At 43.3% G+C, this 12732-nt stretch overlaps 1 protein-coding gene and 1 long non-coding RNA gene across 2 annotated transcripts in view; one reads left to right on the plus strand and one right to left on the minus strand.

Moving 5' to 3' along the window:
- The window catches only part of LOC106937226 (uncharacterized), a 20741-nt gene extending 12453 nt beyond the window's left edge, over positions 1 to 8288 (minus strand). Inside the window, exons 1-2 of the long non-coding RNA XR_001422342.1 lie at positions 5994 to 8288; positions 1699 to 1705 (exon numbers count right to left, since the gene is read on the minus strand). This is a non-coding gene — a long non-coding RNA (uncharacterized LOC106937226). The remainder of the gene's footprint in view (positions 1 to 1698; positions 1706 to 5993) is intronic.
- lnx2a (ligand of numb-protein X 2a) overlaps positions 1 to 12732 on the plus strand; it is a 23889-nt gene that overhangs the window by 6077 nt on the left and 5080 nt on the right. Inside the window, exons 2-10 of the mRNA XM_015018624.1 lie at positions 2570 to 3126; positions 8295 to 8530; positions 8614 to 8751; positions 8828 to 9027; positions 9837 to 10259; positions 11232 to 11405; positions 11627 to 11804; positions 11909 to 12134; positions 12334 to 12492. Coding sequence (XP_014874110.1) covers positions 2723 to 3126; positions 8295 to 8530; positions 8614 to 8751; positions 8828 to 9027; positions 9837 to 10259; positions 11232 to 11405; positions 11627 to 11804; positions 11909 to 12134; positions 12334 to 12492 — 2138 coding nt within the window. The 5' untranslated portion in view covers positions 2570 to 2722. The remainder of the gene's footprint in view (positions 1 to 2569; positions 3127 to 8294; positions 8531 to 8613; positions 8752 to 8827; positions 9028 to 9836; positions 10260 to 11231; positions 11406 to 11626; positions 11805 to 11908; positions 12135 to 12333; positions 12493 to 12732) is intronic.

Here is a 12732-nt window from a genome sequence, read left to right on the forward strand (position 1 = left end):
AAAAAAAAGGGGGGGGGGGGGCAATTCCCAATTAAACCAGAGACAGTTTTTGTTATCATCAGTGCATGTCTGTCTCGTAGTTGTGTGGAGAAAAAAGCAGTCAGTTGCAACAGACCTTGCAGAACCTTGCAGAACAGCAGCAGGCCTCCTTCTTTTCATTTTTCCCCCCAGGATGAGGGGTTTTATCAAAATGTAGGCTGAACCGCAAGGACTCGAGTTTTGAGGTCTGTGGCCTTAAACATCATGCCATGTTTGAATAAGTAACTCCTTTATGTATCACTGTGGGATTTGATTATGCCTTGTAAAACAACAACAACACAGCACAGGTGCAGTCCTGTCATTTATTAATAGGTTATATAAAGGATTGCTGTAATGATTGACAATCTTCAGGTTTACTTACAACAAAGTCCTCCTCTGTTTAAAATAGATGTCGGTGTTTTCATAATTAGGACATTTGAAGTCTTTACTTATTGACAAGGTCAGTTTCTCAGGGACTGCTGCCTAAAAAAAAGGCTCCTGTGCTTGACGTGTGCTTGTTTGCTTTTTTGCTTGCATGCCTGCGTGTTTTGCGGTGATGTCACAGCTTTGTTATAGAAACAGAGAAGCCTTGTGTCTTCATGATTAATTCATGTCCAGCTGCGGGATGGGGACAGAAGCGTTCCAGTCACACATAAAGGAAGGAGACGTACATGTAGGTAACTACTGGGTACGGGTGTAGATTTAAAAGACGGAGGCAAAATGTAGCTTAAAAAAAAAAAAGGCAAATCAAACAGGAAGGGGGACGCGGAGGGGGCGTCTGATCACCATGTGACGAGCTTTCGTGGCTGTAGTGGGGAGGAGTAGAGAGCATCCTGCTGGGAGAAGTGCATCTGCTGTGTGCCTCAGTCCCCTGCATCCTTCGCTGGCTTCACTCTGAATGTCAAGCCCCAGTGAGCAGAACAGGATCCAGGTCGTCATGGAGACAGGAACAGAGGCAGGTAGTCACTGTGGCTTGGCCGGGCCAGCTGAGGGGAGAAGGACGCCCTCTGTCGTCAGCTGATGGCATCAGGCCCACACAGGAAGGGGAGTGGGTGGTGACGATAAGGTTTATATACGGTGGATCCTAAGTACGCCCTTACTGTCAAATTGTAACTATCAAAATAATTTAAAAAATACAACAACAACTTTGTCCACCTTTAAAGTGATACAAATTCTGAATATGAAATCATAAACAAATTTATTAATGGAAATACCACACCATAGCAAAGAAAAAATAGTGACTTATTTCTCACTTGGGCCCTGAAAAGGTTTTCTATTGATTTCATGCATGTAGTTAATGGGTTGAGAAGGCATTTACTGGTTAGTACTGAGGATTAGGAGACTAGTCTATGTGCTTTGGAATGAGGGGTATACGGATAGCAGAACCACCACTGAGCAGGAGGCTTTGGATCCGAAATAACCAGAATTTGAAACTCTTCATAATTTCATCAACCCGCTACCACCACGCCTTGTGTTTCTTTGGTGATCGTTAGTGTTATTTATACACTAAACATGCCTTTGGGTTGTTTGGTTTTGTTTATTCGGACAATGACACTTTCTCTCACAAAACATTTGAAGACTGTAGCTGCCTGGTGTCACTGGAAGAAAAGAGTAATCTGCAGCGCTATTCCTTAATCAGGATGTATAGAAAACAGTAGAGATAGTTATGAAAATTCCTACAACATGCCTTTATTTCAGGTTAATTCGACTCACAATAAAGGCTGAAATTAAATCAAAAGTAATTAATTTGTCTACATTAATGCAACCAGGTTGGTGTGCCTTTATTTATCTTTTTGGATTTTTCCACCTAACTTATATTTTTAGTTTAATTGTATAACAACAAATATGTAACATTGAAGGTAGAAAAAGTTTTGGAATGATTTATTATGGTGCATTTTTTTATTTTTACATTTGAACAGGGTTGTGTAAACTATTGAGAGGCAGTGGAGAGCTGCTGTAGATCTGAGTAGACTCTCCCCTTTAGCTTCAGGGAGCCCCAATGCTCAGCTTAGTGCTTTATTTCAGGATCTTGCTTGAGGCAAGTTCTTAGTGCCTCCACTGAACATGGAGTGTGTATAAATCCAGCCTGTCACTTTCCTTTGTTCTCCCCTTGCAGCATTTGCAGCATCCATCCGTCCCTCCTGTTTGCCGGTTGCTTTGTGTCTGTTTACACATCCCCGTTGATCTCTTTTACCGTTCTTCAAATCTCTTTCTCTGCCTCCGCTGCTCCCTGCCTCCTGCTGACTTTGCCTCTGCTTTTCTCAATCCCACTTTCTCTGATCTGAGTCCTCTCTCTGCCTCAATCCCATATAATTCCCTCTCTGTGGAATTGGAAGATTGGAGCAGGCGAGAGCAAAAGAGAGATTATACCGTCAGATTAGCGGACAGGAGCTGCAATACATAATCTCGGCAGGCTCTCACGCACGCACGCGCTTAGCGCAGACACGTGCACAAGGCATTTGCCACATGAATAATTTCGCAAGCGCATAATGAGACGCTCGTTTTCCTGAAACAGCTGTTGAGCATTCCTGCTGTGCCCTTTGACCTGCAGGGCTATGTGCCATCAGCCGCTGGAGGGCTTCTGTCCTCTCTGCAACCTATTCAACGTCTGAGGCCTATGGGATAGGAGTGTGTGCCCCTTCCCGTCCCTGCAGCCCAACTGGAGTCATTTGTGCCAAAGCTGAGCTGCGCCGAAGGAGAAGCGATGGGGAGCCCCGGCTGCGACGTAGACGCAGTCAAGCCCTCGGAGCCGCCCCTGGAGGCCGCGTGTCCAGAGTGTGGCCAGATCCACCGCAGCTGGGAGAACCACCTTTACAATTACCGCCTGGAGGTGGACGACGACCTTGTGTGCCACATCTGCCTGCAGCCGCTGGTGCAGCCGCTCGACACACCGTGCGGACACACCTTCTGCGCCCGCTGCCTGCGCAGCTTCCTCCAGGAAAGGGATTTCTGCCCTCTGGACCGGACAAGGCTGCAGCTGCAGGCATGCCGCAGATCCAGCATCCTGGTGCACAAGCTGCTAGACAAGCTGTCCGTGACCTGCCCTTTGAGTCCCGTCTGCTCCCTCAGCATGCCTCGATGTGACCTGGAGGCGCACCTCAAGCACAGGTAATAAAGCTGATGTAATTAACTTATAAATCAAGTGACGGATTGATGCAAGCTGGATACACATAGGTCAGACATTACGTATGCCTGTCAATTGGTATTTCATAAACAATTTAGAGATAAGGAGATTTCTGTTTTATGGCAGTCTGTAAGATATCTACAAAATACTTTACTAGTTTGGCAGTTAAGTGCTTGCTAAGCGCTGACAGCAGAGATACCATAATTATATTTTCTTTAGAGTAAAAATTTGCCAAAACTATCAATAGAAGTTTTTTTTTTTTTTATTCTCTGGGATGATGGTGACCCTGCCCTGAATGTACTACCGCACACAGGTTAAACAAAGCCCTCTATGCAATAAGTCTGTACAATAATTTACCCTCATTAGGTCAGCCAAATGGTGGTATACATCAAGAAGCAGTCTTTGGTCCCAAAACTAATCACTATCTATTTGCATGCATTTCTTTTGGATAACCTCTTCACTGTAATGATAATAATTTCCTTTTCTATGCAGATGATATTCAACTACATGTGCCTAAAAAAAAAACTACATGCCCTCAGTGATACTAAACCTTCTTTTTCTGATACATTGGTCAACCTGGGATTTTTTTTTCAAATACAGTGATGATTAGTCATGATCAGATTCTTGCACTTAGAGATCACTGTGTGCGGGGCTCCCCACCAGGACCCCAGCAGCGGAAAGGCGCACATGTCTCCAAACTCCGCATTGGATGGTTGCTTGGAGACCGGATGAAGCTGCGAATTCATCTGGTTGCAGTTCAAGCTGCTGATAAGCAGCTGAACATGCATATTTGCGTCTCTGCAGCAAAGCTAAAACTGATTCAGAAACCTCTCACATATACTTAGGAAAAAGATGGAGATTGTGAGGAATCTTTCTAGTCCAGATCTGCCACGTTTAGTGGTGGTGTTGCAGTAGGATGACTTAGAAAGCAGTATGGAAGATTAGATTAGGTTATTATACCAGCACTCGACTCGACATACCGAAATACCTCATCCTTTCTTGTGGAATGTCATTGTTGTTGTCGAAATAAAACTCGTCTACCAATAAAAAAAAATAAGTAAAATAATGATTTTAATGTTGCAAACTGCCTGCCTGAACTATTCAGTCTCCATTGTCTTTTTTTTTTTTTTACCAGTATCTAAGAATCAGATAGCTTTACCCACGTTACCTTTAACTTCTACACACTTTGGCTGTCGACCCATTTGGACCAGGTGCTGTCAGACCCAGAAGGGATTATTGAGCTGCGGGTCATGTGATGGAGGATTAGTGGTTCCCTACTGCAGTCATAGGTTGGCTGGCCAGCAGGTTCATGTTCTCATTTCACAACTATGCTGGGCAACTTCAACACCAGAGATCTTTTCAACCACTTCTTCTGTGAAACGGCCAAGGGCAACCCAGGCCTGTGGTGAGTGGCACACGGTGGTGATGTGATGACAGTCCTGGGGATATAGCAGAATCTATTTCTTCCTGGTGTCCACTTGAGTTTATTCTCTTTTATTTTGTACTTGGTTTGACTGTTTTGATTATTGCATTTCTCTATAGAACACAGGTTGGTATGTGTTTGCCAATTTCCTTAATCCATCTAGTTTGCTGTAGGATATTCAGATATGAAAATAGGTAATGTACATTGTGCAAATGTGTAAATATCATATTGAAATATAAAGATATTGTATTTAAGGATAAGAGTAGACTTGATCAATGGTGTTACCTCTTGCTGTACGCATGAGTGTTTGACACTGGATTACCACTGCCAGCCTAACGCCACACTGAAGTTGAGGATGTGTTCCTTAAGAAGCTTAGCATGCCGTCTGTACCAGTATGATAGAAGCGGCTGTGAAACAGGTGCTTTAATAGGAGAGCTGTTGATTTTTCATTTAACCAAGACTGTGCCCTCTTGTGCCGTCTCCTGTATTCAGAAACTAGCATGGTCTGCATTTCTCAGGTGTGACTTTGAAACACTCTTCCAAAGAAACTGTCTTCAAATCTTAAGTGTTCTGATCTTTAATGTTCTAATTTGGTGATTGAACTTGTCATTTCAACAGCTGAACTTTCTTTCCCTGAAACCAAATTAGGGTTTCCTTGAGATCATTTTGTCACGCACAAAGTCACACTCTCGTTTCATCTTTAGATTCTAGTTAATATCTTGGTAAATATGCAAATACATCATCCCTTCAGTTACACGGTCATCGTCACATCATGATGTTCACACCTTCAAGACTCACTTTTAGTGTGGCTTTTGTTTTGGTGATGGCCAGTGACATCAAAATATTTTAACTTTAGTCACGTTTGACCAGACCATACTCCCCCTTGCTTGTCCAATACTCTCCAGCGAGCGTTAAACAAACTTCAATCATGAGTGGAGTCTTGTGCTGTGAGTGTGTAATGTGGAATTTGAGTGCATTACTTCTTGTTTCTCTTACTTTTTGACTCTTTAGACAGAGGAGCAACTAGTTGTTTTGTGGTGAAATTCTGTTAGTTCCACTTCTGGATTATGGCTTCGACTGTGGTCAGTGGAATATTGAGAAGTTCAGAAAAGATTGTCTCTTCGGTATGTCTCGTAACAATAAGGTTGCAGATTATCAATTACTACCAAACTAGCCATTTTGCCCTGATTGCTTTCCAAATATTGGTAGAACTAATTTTCACGTTTGTTTGTTTTTTTTTCCTTTGGTTTTTAAAGCCTATTTTGACTAGGTATTCAGTAACTATTTGCTGTATGATTCTCGCTTAACACCTTCACCCTAATCATGGACCCGGTGAGAATTTTATGACATTTATCCAAAATGTCGACGTGTTCAATACTTATTTTCTCTGTTGCATGTTGAGATGTCAAGAAGGGATGATGTAAGACAGACATTTTTAAGTAAAGATTACTCTCTGGCCCCACGTGGGTTCCACACACGCTTACCCTGCTGCCGTAAGAAGCTAATCGGAGCCAAGAGTCTGCAGTCCACATGTGACATTGAGAGTCAGTGTTGTTTATGTTGCGGATTAGAACACAGGACAACAGGGCAGAAGATCTACCAAAATGCAACATTTTATTTGTGGACTTGTTTGATATTGGTACCAAAAAAGTGTCTTCTTTAAGGTTTTCTTAATTATTATCTGACGCATCTTTTGATTGAAAACAGGGTATCTAGTGCTTTTCCTACTATCCTTGCACAAAGTTCCTTTGAATGTTTCTCAGCAGACCTTTGTTATGTTGCATCACCCACCTGTATACCACTTGAAGTAAAGACTGCAGGGTCAAACAAGGATGTGAACGGTCTAATCCTTTGAGTCTATTTGTTGGTGTGTATTTTTAAAGAAGGGTCTCTCCTCACATTAGCAGCTTTGATCTTTTCATATCCAACCTTTTCAAGCACATAAAGCAGGTGTCTGCATATAAGGGGATGGATACAATTTAACGGTTTTTATTTATTATCGAATCCAAATTAATTGCATTTCTCACCTCTTTCTGGTTCTTTATTGTCATCAAGAAGTTTCTACCAGCTAGCCACAAACTTTGACATCTCACTTACAATTATTCTGACTTTGTGCATCACAAGCAGTGAGTCAGGTTTTTGCAAACAGCGTGCAAATGCATCACGCTTGAAATATTACTGTGCCAAATATCGCATCCAGAGAGTCCTTTGCTGTTGCACGTGATGATATTATGATGACAACTGTGATTCGATGCGAGAGCTCCAACCCAGGGCCATTTTTAAATGTACCCATGTATGTCACAGGGTTTATTTAGCATTCCTATTTAAAATGAACCACAGTTGAATGTGATTGAACTTTATTAGGACAAACATTTACAGTTTTTTCTAAAGTAAAAAAAAACTGCACAATCCATTAGTGATCATTTCTCTGATTCCCATCAGTGTGCATTTAAGGCCATATTTCTGCAGGAACTTTTTCCAGGAAAGGTGGTTTTCCATTATTAATACCCTTTTTTATTTTATTATTATTATGCATGATTATTTTTCAATTGCCTTGTGTTTTCCTCCACAAGGAATTTTGATTCAGATTTTTTTCATTGCATTTACCAGTATAAAAACACAGAGAGAGACGCTGGTAGGAAGGTAGTGCTTTTTATTTTTGGGTGGAAATTTTTTGGTAAAGTTCTTCTAAGCACATCAAAATGTTGCTGTTTTTATTTCCAACATAACAGTTTATTCATATTTGGGTTTTAAACCCATTATGTCAAGTTACATTCTGACTTGGAAGCGATTATAATCCAGCTTCACAGTGTAAATGCTGTGAGTCGTCTACAAATTTAGACGAAGTGACCATAGCTGTCACTTCTCTTCAGGATAACACAACACGGAAGATTGTTTTGAAATATCTTTAAAATTTGTTTGAGTTGCGCCATTTTTCTTACATTTGTTGTGGCCCTACATAAGTCATACCACTACATACCACTGTTGCCAGAATTATCAAAAATAGTTTTGTCTTGCTCCCATCTTGCAATTGAAGTTACAAGAGTGGAGTCTGAGGTAAAGCTTAGAAGAATGGACATGCATTATGAACTGTATTGTCTAGAAAACACTGACTCATAAAGAAAAAGTCAGTGTAAAGGAGATTTTGCCTAAAATTTTCCAAGGACAAAATATATCATACTTTGAAAATGCTGTAAACTTTGCCCTTTTCACACCTGACCAAAACCATTACAAAGAAAACATTATGAATCGACCAAAACATGAGCAGGTGAAGGATCTCGCCAAACAATTGAAGCAAACCATTTGGCATTTCCAAGAAGACAAGAAAACAACCCACACCATGAAGCTAATATTTTCAGAGAGAAAGCATCCACAACTCCAAATTGAACAGAATCTAATTCAGGAAAGTAGCAGAAAAAAAAATATGCTGGTTAGAATGAGTCAAATTAATGCTTGTCTTCACTCTGAAATAGGTCCAGCTTTTCAGCATAGAAACTGATGCAGAATTCAACACCAATTTGTTGGGAAAGGATTTCTCAGTCTATGCTTTACTTCTCTTTAATTCGGATCCATGCAGTTTTACTTAAAATGGCGTCAAATTACAACAAGACTCAAAGAACCTACCGAGTAAAATAAGTCCAACTCATAACCAGTTGTATAGTTGTCAAAAAAAATCTGTTACAAATAGAGGAATCTGATGGTATAACAGACCCGTTTCTCGGTGAAAGGTGTCCTGGGACTCAGTGTCAGCAGACGACTGTGGACGGGCCACGGTGCGAGAGCGGCGATGAGCGAGCCATGGTGACCACGCCTCCCATGTCGCCTCACTCCCCGCAGACAGACCTGAGAGACCGCTCGCCTTCGCCGCACTCCGGCCCCACTACCGCCTGCAGCAACGGATCTGCGTGGACCGACGACACCGGCCTCGACAACCCTGCGTTTGAAGAAAGCAATGAAGAAGACAGTGAGCTGATCCTCCAGCCTCCCTCCGAGTGACGGCAGATGACAAGCTAAGACTTAACTCTTTGTGTTCCTGCCTGTTCCCAGGTGTGGTGGGGTTGGAGTGTGTGGTGCCCAGGGTGAAGCGGCCCCTCAGCAACCCCTGCATCCATCTCCTCCGCTCCGTCAGCTCCACCTCCTCCGGCTGGGACTGCCCTGAGTCTCCACCTCTGTCTGCAGAGGAAGGTAGGTCATCCTTCTTTTCTCTGGACACGCTTGTCTTTGGTGAAAGCGACCTACAGCTGTTTGGTTTGTCTTTTAGGCTGCGTGAAGTTGCCCTCCCTTCCCGAAGGAGAGATAACGACCATAGAGGTCCACAGAGCCAATCCATACATTGAGCTGGGTATCAGCATCGTGGGCGGAAACGAGACGCCTCTCATCAACATAGTGATCCAGGAGGTGTACCGAGATGGGGTCATTGCACGAGACGGGAGACTGCTGGCTGGAGATCAGATACTGCAGGTGAGGGATCAGCTTCTGCTCATCATTTATAAAACATTCACTTTTTCTATAAAAAAAAGGAAGATTCCCCTGTTAGAATGGCCTAATCAAAGTCAAGACCTTAAAGCAATTGAGAACCTGTGGCAAAGTTTACCCCAAAAGACTTGCAGCCATTGAAGAGGAAGCATGTCTCACTTAAACTCAGAAATAAGCTAACTTCAGATAGTGGCAGTGATTTTAAAGAGGCAGTATCATGTAGATTGTAGGCACATAGTTCCATTTTATTGCACAATAAAGTAACTGTGTTATCTTCAGTTGTCAATGAAATTGCGCCTCTGTCTCTTTAAGAAGCTTTTGCTCTGACACTCCGCCTTCAGCTTGTCGTCACAACAGTCTTCCTCCATGATGCCGTTTACAATGTTTCTAGGAGTGCTGCACTAAAATGTAGTTTGTGTGATAAGCTCAGCAGAGGCGCAATCCAATCAGGTGTTTGCTAATTGCTGCTGCCGCGAGTCTGGAGGAGCTGACAGCTCCATACAGCTCCAAGGAGGAGATGTGTATAAATAATCAGCGCTTTGTGAGAGCAAGCGTTTAGGCACACTGGATGGCTGCCAGGGGAGATTAAAGGACTTTTAAAATATGCATGAAAGAATAAAGGCAACAAATACATGTCAAAAAATGTTTAACAGCTTAAAGAATATATATTCACAATGAATGTATTCATTGTTTAGGAGCAGAGATAAAAGATAGCATATTAATCATTAATTCCTATTGAGGATAAAAATGTATTTATATTAACGCACATCTGCTCTGATGAATTTGTTTACAAGGTGAACAATGTGGACATCAGTAACGTCCCACACAGTTTTGCCCGCTCCACCCTGGCGCGGCCCTGCACCACCCTGCAGCTGACCGTGCTGAGGGAGCGCCGCTGTGCCTCCAGGGCTCCTCCCTCCTCCTCCTCCTCATCCTCCACCACCCCGGCTGTGCCCCACGCCCCCTGCTCCACGCCCGAGGGTGCCCCCTCCAGCCCCGCCACCCTGAGAATCACGCTTCACAAGCGGGACTCCACGGAGCAGCTCGGCATAAAGCTGGTCCGTCGAACGGACGAGTCAGGGGTGTTTGTGTTGGACCTCTTGGAAGGAGGCCTGGCCGCGAAGGACGGCAGACTGCGGAGCAACGACAGAGTGCTGGCTGTCAACGATCAGGACCTTTGCCACGGCACGCCTGAACAGGCGGCTCAGATCATACAGGTGTGGATGCAGGTTGTTGTGATGGTTAGATTGTTTAGGCATCATCAGAGGAGAAGTAGATTCACAGCACTGTGCAAAAGTCTTACGCTTCCTTGAACAGGTTAGAATAGATCTATGGGCTATGCAAAACACGCTCATTACATTTTGCTCACAAAATCATTTTTAGACAATGAGATTTCAGTCTGTTCAGTTCTGCCGATTTTGAGCTCCTTTCAGAATGAGCTGTTTTAGGGCCTCTTGTCTCTTTAAATCCAAATAGCTGCTGCTGGCCACACACCCAACTCAATGTTTACACTCTCACGTGAAAATGGCTGCAAACAGATGCACAATTATACATCTTTGAAAAGCAGAAGAAGAGCCTTCTGCACAACGAACAAGAATGTAGGAAGTGATTCCTGGATGCTAAGTCAACAACAAAACACTTGTTTTCCAGGAGCCATTGTACAGCGCATAAAGTGGTAAAACCAGTTGACCTAATGTACTTGGGTTGTTAGGTGATGGGCTTGTCTGGGGTTTCTAGGTAACAGCACAGTGTGACTCAACAATCGAGAGGTTTTTGAAATGGCTCATTTTCCAAATACATGCATACAAAAAAAAAAAAAAAAAACTTCTTACCAAAAGGAGCTGGATGGTTTTGTAAGTGCTTGGGTTTTTTTATAAGCAGCTGAGACCCAAAAGGAAGCATAAAAATATGCAAAAATGAAGTTTTGCAAAATAAAACAAATACTAAATAAATAAATCATCAAAATAAATCATTTCTACATATATTTAAATAAAACAGACTTTCTATTAAAATATTGTAAAGCAACTGGTAGTTTTTATAAACTCAGTCAAACTCACATTAGATACAATTTGTCACCGTTTATTCTGTAAGTTTTCAATTTAATCAAGATACTTACGTAGAAATTTTTTTGTTTCAAACAAAGTTCAGATGTATGAGAGGATTGAAACACCATCTCTGTGCTTCTGCAGGCAAGCGGAGAGAGAGTCCACCTCCTGATCGGCCGACCCAACAAACCAACCCCACCCCCACCGCCAAAATCAAGCTCAACCAGAGACCTTTACTGCCTTGATCACTTCCTGCCAAATCACAGCTCTACTCCAAGCCCTGTGCCCGTACACCTATCCCGCACCAGCACTCACAGAGTAAGGTTTTGTGTGTGTGTGTGTGTGTGTGTGTGTGTGTGTGTGTGTGTGTGTGTGTGTGTGTGTGTGTGTGTGTGTGTGTGTGTGTGTGTGTGTGTGCGCATGCGAGTTTTCCCATCTGCACGCTGCATAACTGTATTTTTAGCTTGGAGTCTTGGGAGAAGGATGCGTCTTAGGATGAACTAGAAACGTCTGACTATGTGATTTCTGACATCTCCCAGGATCTGTCCCAGTGTGTGACATGTAAGGAGAAACACATCACTGTGAAGAAGGAACCCCTGGAGTCCCTGGGCATGACCGTGGCAGGAGGCCGGGGCAGCAAGAGCGGGGAGCTGCCGATCTTTGTGACAAGCGTTCAGCCACACGGCTGCTTGTCCCGGGACGGACGAATCAAAAGAGGTGCACCCTCATTTTCAGCGGCCAGGAGTCAGGTACACCTGAGCGTTACCCGAAAAACTCTTTTCTTTGTTTTTTTTTTTCTTTTTTGCTTCCTTCCCCATCAGGTGATGTCCTGCTAAGCATCAATGGTCAGGACCTGACATACCTGAGCCACAGCGAGGCTGTCGGGACGTTGAAGGCCAGCGCCGCTTCGCCCTCAGTGCAGCTGAGAGTGCTGGAGGTCACCATGGTGGAGGAGCACGACCATGACGAGTTGCTGCCTCACGGCCACGACAGCGACTTCGATGCAAACTGGTCTCCCTCGTGGGTCATGTGGCTGGGCCTGCCCAGGTGAGAAAGACCGGCTCTAGCTCTGCCTGTTGATGTTTATCACATAAAATGCCAATAGAATACATTCAGGTTTGTTGTTGCAACAAATGCGGGAAAAGTACCAGGATCCTTTCAACTCTCAACTTTAAAGTAATGCAGCATTTCAAAAGTGTGAGTAGATGACTTTATCCTACATACCTGCACTTTTCTGTTCTTGCAGCTACCTGCACAGTAGCCATGAGATTGTGTTGCGGAGGAGCCATCCCGGGAGCTGGGGCTTCAGCATCGTTGGGGGCTACGAGGAAAGCCACGGCAACCAGGCATTTTTCATCAAGACTATCGTCCTCGGCACGCCTGCATACTACGATGGCCGCCTTAAGTGAGCAATCAGCGATTATTACGCAAATGTTACATAGTTTCACAGAACTTATAAGTTAGTTTCAGGAACTTCCAAATTACTTTACAAAATATATTGCGTACTTATTGTGTAGTTTCTGGAAATTATAGCATATTTTCCATGGATTGCACCGGTTACTTTTTTGATACTTACAAGGTTATTTAAAATATATATATAAAAAAATAAAAAATTCCCCTCTCACCCTCCGTGGGTGGTCTCTTT

This window comes from Poecilia latipinna, unplaced genomic scaffold (assembly GCF_001443285.1).
Source record: "Poecilia latipinna isolate Pla-1442-1.1 unplaced genomic scaffold, P_latipinna-1.0 Scaffold2297, whole genome shotgun sequence".
NCBI classification, from domain to species: domain Eukaryota; kingdom Metazoa; phylum Chordata; class Actinopteri; order Cyprinodontiformes; family Poeciliidae; genus Poecilia; species Poecilia latipinna.